This window comes from Desmodus rotundus, chromosome 2, assembly GCF_022682495.2.
Source record: "Desmodus rotundus isolate HL8 chromosome 2, HLdesRot8A.1, whole genome shotgun sequence".
Lineage (NCBI taxonomy): Eukaryota > Metazoa > Chordata > Mammalia > Chiroptera > Phyllostomidae > Desmodus > Desmodus rotundus.
In genome coordinates this window covers 178655528-178679501 of record NC_071388.1, presented here as the reverse complement: position 1 = coordinate 178679501, position 23974 = coordinate 178655528, and the positions used below count along the sequence as shown (strand labels likewise).

Genomic DNA, 23974 nt, shown 5'->3' with positions numbered 1-23974 from the left:
AACAGAATTGGTTGAATTTGGTCGCAAATTAGGTGAAAAAATGAAGGCTATACTAAGAGAAACAAAGGAAAATGTACAGGGAACCAATAGTGCTGCGAAGGAAACTGGGACTCAAATCAACAGTGTGGTCCAGAAGGAAGAAACATCCAACCAGAAAAGAATGAACAAACAAGAATTCAAAAAAATGAGGAGAAGCTTAGGAACTTCCAGGATACCTTTAAACATTCCAACATCTGAATTATAGGGGTGCCAGAAGGAGAAGAGGAAGAACAAAAAATTGAAAACTTATTTGAACAAATAATGAAGGAGAACTTCCCCAATCTGGCAAAGGAAATAGACTTCCAGGAAGTCCAGGAAGCTCAGAGAGTCCCAAGGAAGCTGGACCCAAGGAGGAACACTTCAAGGCACATCATAATTACATTAGCCAAGATTAAAGAGAAGGAGAGAATCTTAGAAGCAGCAAGAGAAAAGGACACAGTAACCTACAAAGGGGTTCCCATAAGACTGTCAGCTCATTTCTCAAAAGAGACCTTACAGGCAAGAAGGGACTGGCAAGAAGTATTCAAAGTCATGAAAGGCAAGGACCTACATCCAAGATTACTCTATCCAGCAAAGCTATCATTAAGAATGGAAGAGTAGATTAAGTGCTTCTCAGATAAGGTCAAGTTCAAGGAGTTCATCATCACCAAGCCCTTATTATATGAAATGTTAAAGGGATTTATCTAAGAAAAAGAAGATAAAAAATATGAACAGTAAAAATGACAGCAAACTCAATTATTTACAACCACACCTAAAACAAAAACAAAAGCAAACTAAGCAAACAACTAGAACAGGAACAGAACCACAGAAATGGAGATCACATGGAGGGTTATTAAGAGGGGAGTGGGTGGAGAGATGGGGGGGAAAGGTACAGCGAATAAGTAGCATAAATGGTAGGTAGATAATAGACAGGGGGAGGGTAAGAATAGTGTAGGAAATGTAGAAGCCAAAGAACTTATAAGTATGACCCATGGACATGAACTATAGGGGGGGAATGTAGGAGGGAGGGGGTGGGCAGGATGGAGTGGAGTGAAGGGGGGGAAATGGCACAACTGTAATAGCATAATCAATAAATATATTTTAAAAAAGAAATAAATGCTATAAATCAATTGTATTATGTCTATGTAAATACACACTGAAGCAATACAGGGGGATTGCAATAATCAAAATAACTGTACAAAAAATAAACAAATTAACTTTATTAAGTTACCACTGCAGTCCTTACATTGATTTGTTTACAAAAATATCAGTTTGAAATACATTATTGAAAGTGAGTACACACAATAAATAGAAAATAGGGATGCATGGGGCTGGAGACATATCAGCCAACTTATCTTCATCTGTTGCCCCTGTTGTAGACACAACTTGATGCACAATCAGCACTACTGAAAGAGCAGTCAAAGGACCTCAGAGAGGGCTGCAAACTATTTAAAAAGTATCTTAAAGCTCTGGACCACTCACCAAAAAATTCACTGTGTATCAGGGAGCTAACCTCACTATACAGCATTGAATTATCTACTACCCATAAGAACAATTAAAAAATAAGTGCCAGGGGACCTTCATTAACAGTATTTTAAGTCAAAGTTTTATTGTATCTGATGATTACTCAAATACCCTAACCTATGTGGCAGACCCTATGACAATAAGTTATAAATAGTCTGAATTTAATAACTTAAACGTGATATGGTTAATAAAATACATACTGGATGAGTATCTCAACAAAGCTCTTTCAAGTAAAGTGATAACTAAAAGGTTTAAATTTCGTTTCAATTTTTGCTCAGAAGAGTGATGTCAGTGTTTTAGCAACAGTGATGACATCCCATTATTGTAAATATGTTATATACACATTACTTTGAATTATACTTGATTGAATTCTATGTACACGTGGTTCCACATTCCAAGTGCAAATTTTCAATGGTGCACGTTTATAATCAAAGTTGGGTAGAACAAATGCTTTCTGACTTCCGAAAGCCAGTGGCAAAAGCACGTTCTAAAAGTGAATAAACTAAAGTTACAAGTGGGTGACCAGTTCCAGTCCTTCTTTCCCTTTACGTGTGATGAACTTCATGAAGCATCAGTTCCCGAGGTATATTTGTTTCTGGACCATACAGCTTACACGCTCTTCTTTCAAAGGCAGCTACCATCTGCTTTACGACTTCATCGAAAAACAATGTGGCCAGCTGAGAGTGCAGAAGTGAGCGAAATTCAAAAGAAATCTGTAGGAAAATGTTAATAATTAATTTAGGAAGATCTTTCTTTTACTAAATTACTACTTAGGGTAGTGGTGTTCACTCTCTGAAATGGGCTACTTGGCTCTGTATCTAAGGCAGAGCCGAACGGGGCTATCTAGATGATATTTTAAACACTCTCGGAAGGGGGAGTCATATTTATTGCATTAAGTACAACTGTTGGCACAAAAAGACAAGGCCAATGACTCTCATTTCAAGGCAGAACCTGCTTTTATTAAGTGGGAAACATGAAAATAAGGCTTTGTGAATACCACGTTTATCACTCTGGCTTCTTATTAATGGGTCCCTGTTAGATCTATCCTACCTATCAACAGAAAATAAGGAAGAGCTGTGATCCTTTTGATAGGTATTCCCATGAGAGGTAGCAGTGAGATGAGACTGTCCACAAAACAGATGGGGTATGTGGTTCAATCTTAAAGTAGACAGTGATCTAGAAGTTTATATCCCCTTAAGATAGGACTCAAGACAAGGTTTCATAAGCAGCATTTTAAGGAGCAAATATCCACTACGTTTTAAATTTTTATTTTGAAATAATTTAAGATTTATAAAATAAGTTGCAAAAATAGTACAAAAATTTCTCACATACCCATCACCAAGATTCCTACTTTAATGCGTTCTATAACCACAGTGCAATTATTAAAACCAGGAAATTAACGAAGGGCATTAAAACCACTAAATAATAATGCTATTATCTACTCTACAAAGGCCTTATTCAAATTTACCCAACTGTCCAATTAATGTCCGCTAATATTTTAATGAAAGCAATTCAAGAGCTGAGAACAGCATGAAGAATTTAATCAGGGGACTTCTGGCCAAGATAGAGGCATAGGGAGACACACTGTGCCTCCCTGAACAACCAAAAGAAGGACAACAAAAAATTTAAAAACAAAAAACCACCAGAACTGACAGGAAATAGAACTGTATGGAAGTCCGACAACCAAGGAGTTAAAGAAGAAAAATTCATCCAGACCAGTAGGAGGGGCAGAGACGGGCAGCTGGACAGAAATGACTCGCTGCAAGGTGGCAGCTGGCAGACTGCGTGATCCCACATTCTCGTGTGGGATAAACCGGGAGGAACAACCGGGGAGTGAGACAGACCACACAACCCAGGGTTCCAGCTCTGGAAAATAAAGCCTCAAACCTCTGACTGAAAACACCTGTGGGGGTTGAGGAAGCAGTGGGAGAAACTCCCAGCCTCACAGGAGAGTTCATTGGAGAGACCCACAGGGTCCCAGAATGTACACAAATCCACCCACCTGGGAATCAGCACCAGAAGGGCCCAATTTGATTGTGGGTAGCAAAGGGAATGACTGAAAACCAGCAGAGAGTGGAGCAAGTGCCACTGCTCCCTCTCGGAACCTCTCCCACATACAGCATCACAACAAATTGATGTGTGTTGCCCGACCCTAATGAACACCTAAGGCTCTACCCCTTACTACTTACCAGGCATGCCAAGACAAAAAAAAAAAAAAAAAAAAGAAAAATGTCCCAAATGAAAGAACAGATCAAAGCCCCAGGAAACATACAACTAGGCAATGAAGAGATAGCCAAACTATCAGATGCACAGTTCAAAACACTGGTTATCAGGATGCTCCAGGAACTCACTGGGTACTACAAGAGCATAAAAAAGACCCAGGCAGCAATGAAGGTTGTATTATGTGAAATAACGAAAAATCTACAGGGAACCAACAGTGATGGGAAGGAAACCAGGACTCAAATCAACGGTCTGGAGCAGAAGGAAGAAACATTCAGCCAGAACAGAATGAATAAACAAGAATTCAAAAAAAATGAGGAGAGGCTTAGGAACCTCCAGGACATCTTTAAATGTTCCAACATCCGAATCAGAGGGGTGCCAGAAGTGGTGGAAGAGCCAGAAATTGAAAACTTATTTGAACAAATAATGAAGGAGAACTTCCCCAATCTGGCAAAGGAAATACACTTTCAGGAAGTCCAGGAAGCTCAGAGAGTCCCAAAGAAGTTGGACCCAAGGAGGAACACTGCAAGGCACATCATAATTACATTAGCCAAGATTAAAGAGGAGAGAATCTTAGAAGCAGCAAGAGAAAAGGACACAGTTACCTACAAAGGATTTCCCGTAAGACTATCAGCTGATTTCTCAAAAGAAACCTTGAAGGCAAGAAGGGGCTGGAAAGAAGTATTTGAGGTCATGAAAGGCAAGGACCTACACCCAAGATTCCAAGCTTCCCAGATAAGGTCAGGTTAAAGGAGTTCATCATCACCAAGCCCTTATTATATGAAATGTTAAAGGGACTTATCTAAGAAAAAGATCAAAACTATGAACAGTAAAATGACAAACTCACAGCTATTAACAACCGAACCTAAAACAAACAAACAAAAACAAACTAAGCAAACAACTAAAACAGGAAGAGAATCACAGAAATGGAGATCACCTGGAGGGTTATCAGTGGGGGAATGGGTGGGGAAGTGGGAGGGGGCGAGAGAGGGGAAAGGTACAGAGAATAAGTAGTGTAAATGGTAGGTAGAAAATAGCCGGGGGTGGGGGGGGACGTTAAGAATAGTATAGGAAATGTAGAAGCCAAAGAACTTATATGTATGACCCATGGACATGAACTAAAGGGGGGGAATGCAGGTGGGAGGGGAATAAAGCGAAAAATGGGACAACTATTAGCATAATCAATAAAATTTATTTTAAATTAAAAAAAGAATTTAATCAAAACTATGATCATTTCTTAAAATGTAATGCCTGAAGATAGAGAATATATACTCTGTTGACAAAGAAAAAGCTACAGGTGGCTTTAATTTTCTATAACTAGGGTGATGTAAACAAGAAACACCTTAGTCTCTAGGTTCTAAAAACGTATTTGTCCCTTTTGCACTTTATTTCTGCATCATAAGATGCAGATCAATGTGTACATTTCATTTGGTGTTAATATACTGTTATTAAACTGGTAGTAAAGTCATAGCATGTGTCTTATAACCTATGAACTTGTAAAATTAGAAAGTAGAAGGGATGATTATTCAAGGTCTCAAGAAAGAGAATGGAAAGAGAAAGATTCATTATCCTTTCTTACAAAGTTAGTGCAGAAAAAGGTATTCAATACTCAAAAATTTGAGATTTTTAAAAAGTGTCTTTCAGTAATTGCTATGCAAATAAGATTATTAATTATGACATCTGGGCTCTAATAAATGGATTATTTCTTCTTTACCAACTTCACCTGATACATGAAACAAATCAAGGACTTTATGAGAGACTTACTGAAAAATCCAAGGTACAAGTTCTTGGGTAGCCAGGAAGACCTGGGCTAAAACGCCAAACAGTCTCCAAATGATTGAAAAGCTTCCCATCAGTACAGGATGCCTAGAACAAAATGAGAAATAAAAGTGCAATAAAATACCATTTGGATTGTCCAGAATTTAGAATTGAGGATGACTTCTTTGAGAAGTATTTTTATAGTCAGACTACAGGTAATACAGGAATCTCATTTTTAGCCTGGTCCTAGGAAGTGACCTCTTGCCAATGTTAGCCATTCTGTTTTCCCCTGGGATCCGCAAGCTTGCTGGTTATTGCCTCTTCCACTATCACCCCCCACTGTGCTACCCAGAGTGCTCTCCTCCCGCAGCAAAACAGGGGTGATTTTCTGGAAGTTTCTTTCCAGCTCTGCCTCTTATAAGTCATCCTGAACAAGTTAATTCCTGTACCGTACTTCCTTAACCTGTAAAATGAATACAATCCCTATTTTATACCATCACTATGAGATGGCTAAAACAGTTATAAAATATCTGGCACAGATCCCTATGACAATTCTGTATTTCTTATTCCCTACCCAAGTATTTTTCTCTTACAATCACATTTTCTTCACTCATTATCCTTTATTTCTAGAGACCTCTATGGCTCCAGTTTTCATAAAAGGCTGGCCCTGACTCTTTCGCCTGACCCATTGCTTTCTGACCTCTAATCCCTTCAGTACTCCTTTACTTCCTATGTGTGTGCACACACTGAATATAATGCCTAGTGAGATTATGTGTAGGACATCTTGTTCCCCGATCCCTATCACTAAAAAATTGCTGACTATGATCCACTAAAGAGTTGCCTTCTGTAGTGTGAAAAATGGTCGTCAGAACCATAGTTACCAGTTCACTGCTAGGGAGGGTGGGTTATGACCTTAAATGAAGTTCAGCCTCTTTATTTACTATCCTAAAATGCTACCTGGGTCTTATCGTACTAGTAGACAACTGACCTCAAGGATACATATCACTTTCCCCGAGCAGCAGACAATTTTAAAAATCCTGTTTCAAAGTCTACATCTCCCTCCTCAATTAAGCCTTCAGTTGTTAGCCTTTGGGGCATACATTGGAGCCAATAAATGATTAAGCCCCTCTACCCCTTTTCTCTTTGATAACTTGCTCTCTCACGAGTCTCCACTGTCCCTCCCCTGTTGCTATACACTATGGATTAACAAAATAAGAACTTGCACAGGTAAACTCATTTCCCCCAAAGTAAACAGTCGCTTTGTCTTCCCTAGATATAGCCTCCCTAAATACATAATTTTTCTGACTATACCTGGATCTCTCTGCAGATAGTTCAAACTGGGTGCCAAAGAGTTAAAAATTATTTGCAGTTTATTCCTCACTTCCTCATCTAAACTTTTTGAATCAATTATCAGATGGTAACATGGTAGAATCATTGCAAAGATGATTAACTACATCCATACTAACAATAAATATTATATTAATTAAAAAAATGAAAACCAGTGACTGTCTTAAAATTTATTTAGACATTGTAAAATAGTACTCACTAAAATACTATTTTAATAGCTGAATTTAGTCACATTATGCTAAGTCACTGGGGAGAAGTAAAAATTTTCCTCAAGAGGTTTGGCTTTAAATATAGTTCAATAATGGTCATCTAATTTTTAAGCACATCAAAAGTCTATAATAGCTCTGACCCATGTGACTCAGTTGGCTGGGCATTGTCCCACAAAGTGAAAGGTCTCTGGTTCAATTCCTGGTCATGGCATGTGCCTGGGTTTCAGGTTCTGTCCCTGGTCAGGGCATGTACGAAAGGCAACTGAACAATGTTTCTCTCCCTCTCTCTCTCCCTCCATCCCCAAACTCTAAAAATAAATTAATAAAATCTTTAAATAAAAATAAGTCTGAGGAATCATTGGAGACTTCTGGTCAATATGGCGGCACAGGTAAACGGGGCTTGCCTCCTTGCACATCCACAGCAAAATGACAGCTAAACTACCGAACAAATTCACTCAGAGCTGTCAGAAAATCTAACTATGTAAGCCTGACAACTAAGGAATTAAAGAAACCACATGATCCAGACGGGCAGGAGAGCTGGAGGGGTGGAACACAGAACTGGCTGGTCCTAAACCCACATGTCATGTATATAAAATGGAGGGATATCTTTGGAGCAAGGGATCCCAGCCCCAGCCCAGGCTCCCCAGCCCAGGGTTCCAGTGCCAGGAATATAAATTCCCATAGCTTCTGGCTGTAAAAATCAATGGGGCTGGGTCGGTGGAAGAAACTACAAGATTCTCAGTCCTCTCCTCGTAAAGGGCCTCGCACTGCACATGGACTTACTCAGACTCACACCCTCTGGGCTCCAGCACTACGGCAGCACACTGAAGGGCACCAGTAGCATATGGGGAGGAACTGCAGTGTCTGGCATCAGGGCGAGCTTGGGGACAGCGTTTTTCCAGATAGAACTGTAGACAACAGCCACTGTACCCTTTCTGAGACGTCCCCCACACAGAGCCACAGTGCAGCGACACCATATCTGAATCTATATCAACCTGGCTCACACAGTAAGCCCTGCCCTGACAATTACCTAAGGGCCCACCTCCTCCTTGGATGAAGCCAAGAATCAGATCAATGACTTGGAACATGAGGAAAAAAACCAACCAATTGGAACAAGAAGAAGAAAAACAAATCCAAAAAAATGAGGCTAGTGTAAGCAGTCTGTGGGACAATTTCAAGTGCTTCTACATTCACATAGGGGTGCCAGAAGGAGAAGAGAAAGAGCAAGAAACTGGAAATCTATCTGATAAAATAAAAGAAAACTTCCCTATTGGTGAAGGAAATAGAAGTCCAGGAAGCACAGAGTCCCAAACAAGATGGATGAAAAGAGGCCAACTCCAAGACACAACATAATTAAAATGCCAAAGGTTAAAGATAAAGAGAGAATCTTAAAAGCAGCAAGAGAAAAGCAGTTAGTTACCTATAGGGGAGTTCCCATAAGAATGTCAGCTGATTTCTCAGAAGAAACTCTGCAGACTAGAAAGGACTGGCAAGAAATATTTAAAGCCCTGAAAGGCAGGGACCTGTAGCCAAGATTGCTCTACCTAGCAAAGCTATCGTTTACAATCAAAGGGAGGATAAAGAGCCTCCCAGAAGAGAAAAAACTAAAGGGGTTCATCATCACCAAATAATTATTTTATGAAACATTAAAAGGATTTATTTGAGGAAAAAGATCAAAACTATGAACAATAAAGTGGCAATAAATACATATCTATCTACAACCGAATCTAAAAAACAAACTAAGCAAACAAGAAGAACAGAGACAGAATCATGGATAGGAGTATGTACTCATGGTTGCCACATGGTAGGTGGCTTACAGGAATGGGTGAAGAGGTGAGGGGATTAAGAAGTACAAATAGGTAGTTACAGAATAGCCATGGGGATGTAAAGTACAGTATAGGAAATGGAGTAGCCAAAGAACTTACACGCATGACCTGTGGACATGAACAATGTGCTGGTGGACGGATGAAAAGGGGGAAAAATTAGAACAACTGCAATGCATAATCTATAAAATATAATTAAAAAGAAAATAAAAGATACCAGGAAAGAGACGAAAGCCAGATAGTGAACATGACATTTTTTTTTTGGGGGGGGGTAGTTCTTTTAGATACTTCATAATATATTAAGATTTAAGTTACAAGAGTTTAAATGGTAAGCGGTTCAGGTCAGGGAGTGGAAAATACTTTAAGATTATAGAGACATTCACTGATATCAGGAAGACTGAGCTATAGTCTTAGCTGTATAAGTTTGGTCAAGTTATCGAACTCTTCCTTTTTCTAAAAAAAGATTTTATTTATTTATTAACAGAAGGAAAGGGAGAGAAATATCAATGTGTACTTGCTTCTAGTGCGCCCCCTACTGGGGACCTAGGCCACAACCCAGGCATGTGCCCTGACTGGGAATCGAACTGGTGACCCTTTGGTGAGCGGGCCAATGCTCAATCCAGTGAGCCACACCAGCCAGGGCTATCTCACTATTCTAAGCCTTTTTCACTGAACTATAACTGTGGAGGATGGTGAAGGTTGACGTCAAAGCTCAGACTGAGTGCTGACAAAGCCAAACTTGACCACCTGTATCTACGAAGCAGAGCAAGCCAGCGGCTGACAGCAGCCAGAACCCAAGGGGGTTGAGAAGGAAATAGATAACCGCAAGCTTCAGCTGAATGCGACTGTAACTTTTGCAGAAGACATATTTATCGTTTAGTTAGCCTGGGAATGGAACAATCCTTGCCCGCAGCTTTTCCCTAAGTCTGCAAAATTTCCTTGGGCTTTCTGTAACCAACCCCTATAAAATAAACACGGAGACTATGTGCAGAGTCATTGTCTCTCCATCTGAGGACAATGCTCCACCTAGCCCCAGCTTTTCCTTAACCTGTGTCTTGTTGTGTTTTTCTTAATCTCCTGTCGCTCCCACTCAGGGACCTCTACCCTGCGCTGGTTGCAGCATGTAACATGAAAATAACGTTTGAATCTCAAAGGGCTGTTGTGAAGACTAAATGAGTAGTTCAAGTAAAGCACTACAAATATCACAATAAGTAGCTATTTAAATTATAGCTATTATAAGAGAGGCAATTCACTATAGTAGGTAAAAACTCCAAAACACAAGGCAAACAGGCAAAAACATTCATAATAATGGCATTCCCAGAGTAAAGCACAGTGTTTTTAGTGAAGTTCAAGTTTTGAGAGTGAGCCTAGGGTGGACTTGAAGGTCCTCGTTTCACTGGACAGGTATACTCTTTCTAGTATGAGTTACAATTCATTCAATGCTGCTGTACAAAGAACTGATGAAGGTGTTTAGCTCTGGCTGATTACCAAGAAATGATATCACCACTAAGTCCTGTGGGCACAAAACATAATTCAGCTTTAGAAGTCTGGTTACCACACTCTAGGTATTCAAAAGAAATGGGTATTACTCTATGGAATTCTGCACTTTTGTGTTTGAAGTCTGGGTACCTTTTCATGTGTGCCCTCTGCTGACAAGGGCAATGTGAATAACATAATGCGTGTAACAGCACCTGGCATTTCAGTACCTGGTACCTGGAAAGATGACCACACCAATGTTTATGCTCTCCACATTTATCTTTTCTACATTTCTTCATCCTATCACGACTTTCCCTTCCTTCACTTAAAAAAAAAAAAATAGTGCAAAGATTAACTTAGAACATTTCTCACTCGTGTGGCCCAATCTTTCCTGTGGGTCAGTAATCTTCAACAGAAGGACAAAAGAAAGCTCCTCATTTCCATATTCTAGTAAAATTCCTATTTGAATATGATGTGGACACTGGCCTGCAGTGTCCACAGCGTTGTAGCTGAGACGAGACAAATTCACACAGACTACAAGTCCTGTGGAGGAAAAGGGACGGCAGGGCCACTCTTTCGAGAAGAGCACCCGACCCTTGCCTTGACAGGCTTTTATTGCTTTTCTGGGCACATTACATTGAGGATGGTCCTCATTTACTATGCACAGGTTCACTTTAGGTGGTTACCCTTACAGAAAACAAAGGAGAGGATGTTGCTAATTACATCAAGAAAGGATATTTGCAAATGTAAAGGGAAAAGTGGTTGAACTGGTTACACTCGTCCTTGGGAGGTTTAGCATAGATTTTAGGAAGTTACTTTAAAGATATGCAGTAAACGTTTGCTGCCTAAATTCAGGGTGAGGGAGTTTTAGCCAAAAGCAAGTCTCAAAGCAGCCTAGGTACAATGCAGGCCTGATTCCCCATGGGAGAACCTATCCATGGGCATAGGTCCTGTGTGTCAGACCTCGCTTTCCACTGGCCTTTCTGAGTGGGAGCTGGGCCCACGCCAAACAGAACTGTCTCCTATATGAATAGATTTATGCTAATATTGTATAAAACAAAACAATTAGGCCCTGGTTGGGTAGCATAGTTGGTCAGGGCATCATCTTGATATGCCAAGGTTGCAGGTTTGATCCCTGGTTAGGGCACATACAAAAATCAACCAATGAATGTATAAAGGAACAGGACAACAAATCAATGTTTCTCTCTCTCAATAAATAAAAATTTAAATACGTAGATCACTAAAATAAAACAATTAGGATAATATAATAAATGTTTTTTCCCCCTCCTCTTCTTTAGTTTAGGAAAATTTTTTAAAGCAATTACACTTTAACCCATTTATATAATCAGTATTTGGGGAATATTTAAAAACAAAACAAAACTATTACCTTTACCAAATGTGGTTTCACCAGGGTTACTATTGATGTATAGCGCTCCAGTACAGGGGGAAACCCAATTTCTAATCGTGTTTTGCAGTATCCGGATCTCTTTGATATTATATCTGATTTTTTGCACCAAGGAACAAAATGCTTGTAATCCTCCATTCCTGATACAACATCATACATTTCCTGCATAGAGTATCTTAAAAAAAAAAAAAAGGAAAACTTTTAACTGCATTTAGTTATATATTATACGTATACTTTAAAATGAATATAAATAAAACTTATTGTACATGAGACAGTAAATGATTTGGGACACATTAAAGTTACTCATGTCAGAGTATGTACGATTCAAAGCAACAGAAAATAAAAGACAGCTAATTATACACATATAGTAGAGGTCATAATTTGACAGACCACATGTTGGATCTGGCTTGCAGATGTAGTTTATAGAATTTTAATTAGTGGCCAGCATTTAAAAATTAAAGAGTTTGAGAGAAAAAAACCTAAATGTTGACCAGTTGGTAGACACTAATAAATGCTTAATATAATAATAAGTGATTAATAAATTCTGGTACACTCACACTATGGGACTTTGTATCAGTTATTTAAAAGATCAAATATATACTTTAGAGCAAAAAGGTTGACAATATAATGTTATATTTAAAAAGCACATTACAAAGCAGACAAATATGTGCAATTCTATTATTTACTTAAGAAAAACTATAAGTATATACTATATTTCTTTAGTTTTAAACATTTGATATTTATTACTTACTGAGAATAATCATTATATTAATAGAATATCTATAATGAAAATGCCTTAAAAGTCCTGGAAGGATACAGATTAAACAACTGACAGTTGTTAACTCAGGAAAAAGAAGTAGGAGAGAGATTAACTCTTTTAGTGTATATAGTTCTATGTTGTCAGGTTCTTATACAAGTATGTAATACTTTTTAATTAAAAATAAAACTATTCTAGATCATAAAGGAAACTTCATATTTTTATAAGTGAGCATAACATCCTGACAACCCAAATCTGACAAGTAACATAAAAAAATATACAGATGACCTGTGAGTATGGAAGCAAAAATTCTAAGTAAAATATCAACAAATATAATCTAGCAATATATTAAAAAATACAACCAACTGCAACCCATTTAAAGATGTATGGATGGCTTAATACTAAGAATTCTATTATTATAACCATATTAACTAGCCAAAAGAAGAAAAACTACACGATTTTCTCCATACATGGTGAAATACTATAAGCAATCCCATCCGAGTCAGAAATTAGACAAAGATGATAGCAGTCATCACTGTCATGCAACACTGTTCTGAAAGTATTAAAGTAATTAAAACAGAGCATGACACAAAGGAATCTGAATGGAAAAAAAGTAGGTAAAATTATCAATTGACAGATAGTATGACTCAACATTATTAAAGCATAATTTGCCTCAAAATGATAAAATAATTTAAACAATCACAATCTCAATTATAGAAGTGCATTTTTGAATATGACAGAGTAAGTATGTATGTGTAGATTAGTTTTCGTAATCATGAAATGAGACAGAGTAGGGGGAAGAAAACCTTATCTTCCCCAGGTTTTAAGACACTTTGAAAGAAATGCCACAATAACTTCCCAGAAGAAGCTATTTGCCATAAAAGTGGTCTGCAAAGATGAAGAAAGCAGCACAGCATAGCGGTCCAGGGGATGGACTTTGTAGTCGGAAAAGACTGTGTTGAGATACTGACTCTAAAACACAGTAAGCCATGTGACCCTGGGTAGACCTCTTAACTTCTCAACTTCACTTTCTTCATCCATAATTGAAAAATACCCCATGGCGTTCTTCTAAAGGTTAAATGAAATAGTTTTAGCATAGTATACAATGCTTAATATGCACTTAATAAATCACAGCTATTGTTATGTGTTTGTCCAATATGGGGAATAAAAAATAAGATGATGCTCATAGGATAAGATCAGTTCATAATTAAAAATAATTTTTGCATGATAAAGAATAATGGAGCAAGTAGGAATAAGTAAAATATCGTGGGAAAAATAAGCTCTGAAGTCATGACACTTAATATACATTATCTCTCTGAGCTTCAGTTTCCTCATCCCTAAAATGGAAACAATAATACTTAGTTCACATGCCTACTGGAGAATTAAATGAAATAATAAATATGAAGCACTCAGCAATGCCTGTCAAATGACAGGCACACAGTAAAAGGAAGATATCAGTGATTCAAAAGTAAAGCAGACTGCCTTGCCTGGTGTGGCTGGAGCATCTTCCTGTAACTGAAAGGTCATGGGTTCGATTCCTAGTTAGGGCACCTGAAACCTAAGTTTCAGGTTCGATCCTGGTCTGGGCATGTACGAATTCCAGCCTGGGTGCATATGGGAGGTAACCAGTTGGTGTTCCTCTTGACTTCACTTTCTCTCTAAAAGCAATGAAAAAAATGTTCCTAGGGTGAGAATTAAAAAAAATTCTAATTTATATTAAAAAAAGTAGCCCTGGCTGGTATGGCTCAGTGGATTGAGTGCTGGCCTGTAAACCAAAGGGTTGCCAGTTTGACTCCCCATTGGACCACATGCCTGGGTTGTGGACCAGGTCCCCAGGAGGGGGTGTGGGAGAGGAGGCCACACATTGATGTTTCTCACCCTCTCTTTCTCCCTCTTTCCCCTCTCTCTAAAAATAAATAAAATCTTAAAAAAAAAAAGTAAAGTAGACTAACTTACTACTTGATTTATCTTTTAGTTGCCATTTCTCTTTTTAATAGATACCAGCTGTGGCACAGAGGTCTACCCATCCAAAGATTTGAACTTCCTTTCTGTGGTATCATTGCTGGGGAGTAGTTGCCCATCAGAGGCTACAATTCCCAGACTCCCCTCCCTTGCATTTAGAGAGGGTCACATGACTAGTTCTTGCCAATATCTGGGAGGAAGCACTGTCACTTCTAGACCAATGTGGTTAAGAAGCAGGTGTATGTTTTTAAGAGACAAATAGAAAGAAAAAGACCTCATGGACACGGACAGTGTGGTAATTGCTAGGGGGAAGAGGTGGGTGGAGATGGAAGAGGGTAAAATGGTAATGGAAAAAAATACAATAAAAGTAAATAAATAAAACAAGAGACAAGTGGATAAAAAAGTTGTACTACATATATACAATGGGATATTACTCAACCATGAAAAAGAACAAAACCTTCACATTTGTGACAGCATAGATGGACCTAGAGTATATTATAAGTGAAATAAGTCAGAGAAAGACAAATACCATATGATTTCACTTACACATGGAATCTAAAGAGCAAAATAAACAAGATGAAAACAGAAATAGATAAAGGGATCAGACTGATGGCTGCTGAGGTGGGGGAGGGGTGGATACTGGGTGAAATAGGTAAAGGGATTAAGAACTACAAATCGGTAGTCACAGAACAGTCATGGACATGCAAAGTACAGCATAAGGAACATAGTAATATTGTAATAACTATGTATAGTGCCAGGACGGTACTTGAAATATCAGGGCTACCACTTGGTGAAGTATATGATCGTCTAACCACTATGCTGTACATCTGAAACTAATACAAAAATAATACTGAATGTAAACTGTAATTGAAAAATAAAATTAAAAAAAGAGAAAGACTCTGATGACTACAAAATTACAGAAGTCACAAGTTGGATGGAATCTGGGTTTCTATATATCTTTCTTTTTAATCCTCTTCTGAGGACATATTTATTAATTGATTGTGGACAGAGAGGGGGAGGAAGGGAGAAGAGAGAAATCAATGTTGAGAAACATCACTCAGTTCCCTCTTGCAGGCTCCTGGACCAGGGGTCAAACCTGCAACTTAGGTATGTGCCCTGATTAGGAATCAAACCTGCTACCTTCTGGTGTATGGGACAATGCACTACTAACTGACTCACACAGCCAGGGAAGGCCTGGGTCTGAATCACTACTTAAAGGATTACTGCCCATGGGTTGGGAGCATGTACTTGAACTTTACATGAGAAAGAAAGAAATTTTGGGGTTTTATCTGTATAACTACTAGCATTTCCTTAACTATAGCAGTGACTAGAGAGTAATAAGATAATTTAGTGACAAAAGTTATAAGCCAGCACAAAGTCCTTTACTACAGAAAAATCGGAAGGAAAAAAGCAATTGAGTAAAATAAACAAAATGCACTTTTACAAGAATTCATGTATTACTTAATGGCCTGTGGAGAATTAAGACACCCTTGTAGAAGAAATTCCCATATGAAGGGATGCTGTATTTCAGGTTTAGCAGAACTGCTGAGTCTCTATCCTATGCTACATATACTCCTAGATCAGGAGCCAAACCTGGCCCAATACCTGCTTTTGTAAATGAAGTTTTATTACGACATAGCTATGCCCTTTTACTTATTTACATATTTTCTGTGGCTACTTTTGTGCTACAATGAGAGCTGAGTAGTTGCAACAGAGACAATATGGTCCATAAAACCTAACATACTTACTATCTGGCCCTTTATAGAAAAGGTCTGCCTACCTCTGTTCTAGATGGTAGGTGCCTCTTCGTATGTCTGTATGTACTTATCTACATATATGAGGGAGCTATATAAACATATGTGGGCCTAGATATTTGTAATGTTGACACTATAGAAAAGAACAGTGTACAAAAATGCAGGTCGTAACCAGTTCAATTATTTCCTTCACATGTCAAGGTTTAAATACATCCTGTGAAGTTACCATATAATTATATCCGATCAACAAATATTTATAAAAAGCAAGGGCTATCGAATGACAAACCTAGAAAAACTAGAACTCAGTCTATAAGCAGGGAAGCCAGAAGAAAGAGGCATGATACTCTGTAGAAAAGATCATGATCTTTTAGTAGAGCTAGTATTATATACAAACCCTATAATTCTCCTCTCTGAATATTCTTTTCTTTTGTTTATTAATGGTGCAGCAATTTTGAAGAAAGTTCTTGCATGTAACTCCTTAGGCAAAATTGAGGTATATAGTGGAAGAATTCTGCTCATCAGTATACCACAGGAAGGTAAATATCTAAAAAGACAAAAATTACGTGATTTAGAGTGACATTAAATATTGAGAGGAAACACAAATTACAGAGATTGTAAAACAACTATCATAATTTAGAAGGGTCTGCAACTTTGCAATATTCCTGAAATGCACACATATACACACAAAAAACAAGCTCCTTAAGCACCTTAAAGAAAACAAAAACTAACAGCTTACAGTTAGGGTTAGAAGCATCTGGCACAAAAAAGGATCTCTCCCAAAATGCTGGTTTTCAGTCTGTATTCACGTGTTACAACAAAGTCTTGCCATACACTTGCTAGAATATTGATCATATATTTTTCAACTCATCTCATCTACCCAGGTTGTTTTCCCGGAGGATCCAGAGGGGTTCCTTAATTTTAAATCTACTCTATTGTATTTGAACTTAGCTCTCACTTTCAGATTGGAGATCTGGTGACCCAGTCGGGAACTGTGGCTCTGTCATCCTCTGACTTTCTGATCTCCATTTCATGCATATATGTACAAACATATGCCAAGGTAAGTAGAATATTAATTGTTTAGGGCAATTCTATTTTTTAAATTACATTTTTATTATGCTATACAGTTGTTCCAAGTTTTCCCTCTTTGTCCCCCTCCCCCCAGCCCCCCCCCCCCCAGACAATCCTTACACCTTTGTTCATGGGTCATGTGTATAAGTTCTTTGGCTTCTCCATTTCCTATAATGTACTTTACATCCCCATGGCTATTCTGTAACTACCTATTTGTTCTTCTTAATCCCCTCACCTCTTTACCCACTCCCCTACACTGCCTAATTATCTGTTTCCCCTCTAAAACATTTTTTTAAAGATTTTATTTATTTTTAGAGAGAGACAGGAGGAAGAAAGAGAGGGAGAGAAACATCTATGTGTTTGAGGTGCCTCTCACACCCCCCCAACTGGGGACCTGGCCCACACAAACCAGGCAAGTGACTCAACTAGGAATTGACGCAGCAACCTTTTGGTTCACAGGCTGGCTCTCGATCCACTGAGACACAAGAGCCAGGGCTTTAGGACATTTTTAGATGTCTTTTACTGTTATAACAGTTTTACCTATTCTCTACACTTTTTGTATTCGATACCTTGTTTTCTATTACAAAAATCCAATTATGTGACAGATATTGCGCACAATTATACCTATTTTCTCTCTTTTTAAAAGATTTTATTTTTAGAGAGCGGGGAAGGGAGGGAGAAAGAGAGAGGGAGAAGCATCAATGTGTGGTTGCCCCTTGTGCACCCTGTATGGGGGACCTGGCCCACAACCCAGGCATGTGCCATGACTGGGAATTAAACCAGTGACCCTTTGGTTCACTCAATCCACTGAGCCACATCAGCCAGGGCCAATTATACCTATTTTCTGATAAATCAGTATCACAAATGGCAGCTTCTTTTATTTTTAAAAAAGACTTTTGCTTCTGTAAAGGTGAACTGAGTATCTGAGTAGGAAGCTTACTTTTCACTGTATATGGTTTTGAATTTTATAGTAGGTTCATGTAATACCATCCCTTCAGCCCTTCAAAAGAAACCCTTACACTATCTGATTATAATCATAAGGGAAATACCTGTGTTTAAAGCAAGCTTATAGTTTCTCTGATCAGTCTGCATAGTATGGTTACAGTTACCTAGATGTACACTATCAAGAATACTGTGTCTTCACCCTGACCAGTGTGGCTCAGTAGGTTGGGTGGGCTCCTGCAAAGCGAAGGTTGCTGGTTTGATTCCAAATCTGGACACAGATCAGGGCACATGCTTAGGCTGTGGGTTTGGTCCCAGTTGGGGCGTGTTCGTTAGGCAACCAATCAAACCCTCTTTCTCCCTCTTTTCCCCTCTCTATAAAACAAATAATAAAAAAAGAATGCTGTGCCCTTAACTGCAATATGAGGAGCACTACAATCATAGTCATATATGTATATGGTTAAACGATGAAATGAAAAGTGGACCAAATGAAGGACAGCTTTTTTTGTCATTAATCTTCCAATATTACATCTCAAATACTAGAGTAGGTATAACATTCTATAATAATATATTATTATTAAATGTATTTATAATTACATATAATTACATATTACTTATTAATAATGTAAGTCCAAAATCTATGTTAATGCTTCTAAATAGAAATGAACTCATAAACTCCCTTCTTCTTCATTATTATAAACAGTAGATAATTATTTTGAAATTTAAGCCTTAATTACATCACTAAAGCAAATGTGTTTGTCTTATTAAAAATGACAGTTTTCTCTATTTGTGACCCAATATTTTATAAGAGTAATACAAGCAGACTTCCAATCAAGATGGTGGCATAGGTAAACATAGCTTGCCTCCTCACAGAAACACATAGTAATTACAGCTAAATTATAGAACAACCATCTCTCAGAATGGTCAGAAATCTAGTTGGATGGAAGTCTGACAACTATGGAATTAGAGAAACCACATCCATCCAGACTGGTAGCTGGGGTGGAGATGCAGAATGGGCTGGTCCCACATTCATGTATGGTGGATAAAATTTCAGAAGGGATATCTTGTGAGTGAGGACTCCCAGCCCAACACAATGGCCCCCAGTGCTAGAAAGATAAATCCCTATAACTTCTCACTGCAAAACCAGAGGAGATTAAGTCCATGGAAGAAACTTCTGGAGTCCCAAGCAATTCCTCTTAAAGAACCCACATTTGGATGTACCTACACAGACTCACTACCTCTCAGCCCCAGCACTGGGGTAGCAGCTTGAAAGGCACCAGTAGCATACAGGGAGGAAATGAATGGTCTGGCATCAAGGCAATAGTTGGGGGACAGCTTCCTCTAAGACAGAAAAGCCATTGTCCCTTTTTCTGAACCCTCCACCCACAGAGCTGCAGAGCCGGCGGGGGGTGCCATATCTGAGACTCCATCAACCTGGCTAATAAAACTGTTTGCCCTGCCCTGGAGATCCCCTGAGACTTTATCCCATCCAACTTAAGGGCCCAGCTAAGTAGTTAACACTAAGTAGTAGAAACTTTTTCATGTGAATGTCTGGTCTTGGCTTATGCTTCACAACTTCTTAAATCCTCTCAAACAAGCAACAGACGGCCTCAGTGAGCCCCTGGCCCCTGCCCTCTTGCTAAGTGGCGCTAGGCCTGGCACTAGCAGCAGCCAGCCTAGATTCACAGCTGGGCTTCATCTGGGAATCTCCACGCCCAGCACAAGTAGCAACCATCTCAGATTGCTTTATAGCCTCCTAGAGCCTGCAACCCTGTGGACAGCTACAGACTACCACCACCCTGCCCCCTGCATAGCTGATCCTCTATGGAGGGTGGAGATTTGTGATCAGTGGTCATAGCCAGTCCTTGAAGCTGATCGGCTTGGGTAAATCCTTCCCATTGACCTGCCAATAGCAATCAAGGCTTAAACACAAGAGGATATACTCAGCACACATGAAGGGTGCACCTTGAATACTCAGCTTGGGTGATGGGGGAGGCTGTGCCACTGGACCCTTCAGGACACCTACTACATTAGTCCATGCTACGGGGACAGGGAGTCATAGCAGCTCTACCTGATACAGGGAGGCTGCCAAAATGAGGAGACAAAGAAACGGCCCAAATGAAAGAACATGGAGATCAAAACTCTAGAAAAGAACTAAACAAAATGGAGATAAGCAATCTACCAGATGTAGAGTTCAAAACACTGGTAATAAGGATGCTCAAGAAACTTAGTGAGGATCTCAACAGTGTAAAAAAATGCACCCAGGAACTTCTGGCGAAGGAGGCATAAATAGACATGCTTTGCTTCCTTGCACAACCAGAAGAAGGATCACAACTAATCTCAAAACAAAATACAACCAGGATTGCCAGAAAGTCAAACTGTATGGAAGTCTGACCACCAAGGATTTAAAGAAGAAATATTCATCCAGACAGGTAGGAAGGGGTGGAGTCAGGGAGTGGTGGCACAGAGGATACAGTGCGGCAGTGATGGTGGCTGCCGGCAGTCCCACATTCACCTGGGGCAGATAAAAACTGGGAGGGACATCTGGGGAACAAGCCATCCCAGCCCCATGCTAGACCACATAGCCCGAGGTCCCAGTGCTGGGAAATAAATCCTCATAACTCCTGGCAGTAAAACCCACTGGGGGTTGGGGTGGTGGAAGAAAATGCCGGTCTCTCAGGAGAGTCTGCTTAAAGGTCCTACAGGGTACTAGAATGTTTAAAACCTCACCTGCTCTGGGACTCAGCACCATGGTAGCAGCTAGAAGGGTGCTAATCGCAAAAGGGAAGTGAGGAAAGTGACTGGAAACAGGGTGAGAGCCAAGCAAGCGGCAATGTTCTCTATCTGACCCCTCTTCCACATACAGCACCACAAAGCAGCAAAGCGGGTTGCCCCAGTCTGGCAAATACCTAGAACTCTGCACCTTACAACGTAACAGGTGTGCCAAGACAGAGCCAAAGTAGTGTACCAAATACACAAAAGCAAACACAAGGAGGCTGCCAAATTGAGGAGACAAAGAAATAAGGCCCAAATGAAAGAACAGATCAACACTCCAGAAAAAGGACTAAGTGAAATGGAGATAGCCAACCTATCAGTTGAGAAGTTCAAAAAACTGGAGGTAAGGAGGCTTAGAGATCATTGAGTATGGACAATACATAAGGGAGGAAATGAAGGCTACACTAAGTGAAATAAGAAAAACCCATAAGGAACCAACAGTGAAGGGAAAGAAACTGGAGTTCAAATCAACAATTTGGAACATAAGGAACAGTCAACCCGTACAGAATGAAGAAATAAGAATTCAAAAAAACGAGGAGAGAAGAAGAAGACTGTGGGACACCTCCAAACACACTAACATCTGAATCACCGGGATGCCAGAAGGGGAAGTAGAAGTAAATGAGAAATTATTTGAAAAAAAGAAAACTTCCCTAATTTGGTGAAGGAAATAAACATACAAGGCCAGGAAGCACAGACAGTTCCAAACAAGTTGGATCCACATAGGGCAACATGAAGACAAATCATAATTACATTGCCAAAGGTTAAAGATAAAGAAAAAATATTAAAAGCAGCAAGAGAAAAGCAGAGTTATCTACAAAGGAGTTCCCATAAGACTGTCAGCTGATTTCTCAAGAGAAACTTTGCAACTAAGAAGGGACTGGCAAGAAGAATTCAAAGTGATGAAAAGCAGGGACCTACAAACAAGATTACTCTATCCAGCAAAGCTATCATTAGAATGGAAAGGCAGATAAAGTGCTTCCCAGACAAGGAAAGCTAAAGGAGTTAGTTCATCATTACCAAGCCCTTATTATATGAAATGGTAAAGGGACTTGTTGAAGAAAAAGAAGATCAAAACTATGAACAGTAAATGACAAAAAATACATATCTATCAAATTCAATCTAAAACACAAAATAAGCGCCCTCTCTGGTGTAGCTCAATGGAGTGAGTGTGGGCTGTGAACCAAGGGGTCGCCAGTTCAATTCCCAGTCGGGGCACATGCCTGGGTTGCAGGCCGGTTCCCCAGTGGGGGCCATGTGGGAGGCAACCACACACTGATGTTTCTCTCCTTCTCTTTCTCCCTCTCTTCCCCTCTCTCTAAAAATAAATAAATAAAATATTTTAAAAAAATAAGCAAAAAAGAACAGACACAGAATTTGGCCACAGAGAACATTTTGATGGTTGCCATATGGGGGTGGGATGGGGGAGAATGGATTAAGAGGTGAGGAGGTTAAGAAGTACAAACAGCCTGGCTGGTGTGGCTCAGTGGATTGAGCACCATTGGGCCTGCCAACCAAAGGGTCTCGAGTTCAATTCCAATTCCCAGTCAGGGCACATGTATGGGCTGCGGGCCAGGTCCCCAGCAGGGGGCGTGTGAGAGGCAAGCACACACTGATGTTTCCCTCGCTGTCTTTCTCCCTCCCTTCTCCTGTCTAAAAAAATAAATAAAATATTTAAGGGGGAAAAAAGTACAAATAAGTAAAAATAGCTATAAAATAGCCATGGGGATGTAAAGTGTAGTATAAGAAATGGAGTAGCCAAAGTACCCGTACACATGACCCGTGGACATGGTGGGGGGCTTGCCTGAAGGAGTTGGGGGTGTGGGTGGAGGGGGGCAAAAAGGGAAGATTCAGGACAACTGTAATAGTGTAATCAACAAAATGTAATTTGAAAAAAACAAATCCTAACTTTAAGAGCATAATTAAGTTACAATGTCATTAATAAAATGAAACTAAATGGTGGACATATGTATCTTCATGTTCCACGTCCTTCTCCCTCCCCACCCACCAAAAAAGAACCAGGCAGGAAAGTCGAAGGGAACCTCTGGTTCAAGGTTACAGGACCTGTAAGCTACAGTAGAGTGGACAAAAATCCAAGTCTCCTTTGGTTCTTGCAAAACTAAATGTAAAACATTTAGTTTTGCAAGAACCAAAGTGCGAGGGCAAAGACCTCTGTCAGAAACGGGAAAATCACGTCTGGTCCTCTGGCACGCAGGAGGAACAGGGGAAGGGTGTTCACTGCCAGGCACAAACTCCTACAAGCCCAGCAGGCCGCAAGCCCTGTACACAAAGTTAAAATTTTCCGCCAGCAGCACCAGCAGGACACAAGGGCGGAGCCCGGCAGAGACTAAAGGCACCGGAGGCCGAGTTGCTTTATCAACTGTTTCCAAAGTTGCTTTGCCGATGATTCACCACCTTTCGCGACGGCAGTGAGCCACGGACACAGACGGGACGGCCGGGACAGGGGACGAGCCTCTGGCCCCGTGTTAAGAAGCCGGAGCCCTAATCCCTCAAAGGAAGAGACTAGGAAACCCTTTCTCTCCTTGCCCGGTTCCGCCTTACCTAATAGTATGCTCCCGGACCCCAAAGCAAAAGGGCCCGGCGGAAAACTATCCTCGTCGCGGCACCCGTTTAGTACCTGATGTTCCACGCAGGTCCCTGCGCCGATATCGGGGCTCTAGCTGCCGCTGGCAACTTTAGACGACATCCCGAGACGGAGATCACCTTTTTCAGGGTCCTCTGACCGGTTCGAGCTGCCATGATGGTCTCACTGAAGCCGGTAGCCACCTTCGGGACCCAACTGACGGCCCCGCCCATCCCTGTCCGGGCCTGGTCCCATCGGCTCCGGCGTCTTCCAGCCAATCGACGGCCCTACTCCCCGCCTCCAGACCCGCCTCTTCTTCCTTCCTGATTACGCAAAACTGACGCAAGCTCCCACC

The 23974-nt window shown here is 40.0% G+C and overlaps 1 protein-coding gene across 1 annotated transcript; it reads right to left on the bottom strand.

Moving 5' to 3' along the window:
• Positions 1 to 1216: 1216 nt before the first annotated feature.
• Positions 1217 to 23953, bottom strand: COQ10B (coenzyme Q10B). Its single transcript, XM_024564258.4, has 5 exons — positions 23674 to 23953; positions 16648 to 16797; positions 11763 to 11955; positions 5527 to 5628; positions 1217 to 2255 (listed from the first exon to the last, which is right to left on the bottom strand). Exons 1-5 carry the CDS (start codon positions 23850 to 23852, stop codon positions 2088 to 2090), a joined length of 792 nt encoding a protein of 263 aa, XP_024420026.1. The 5' UTR covers positions 23853 to 23953; the 3' UTR covers positions 1217 to 2087.
• Between the last annotated feature and the right edge of the window lie 21 nt (positions 23954 to 23974).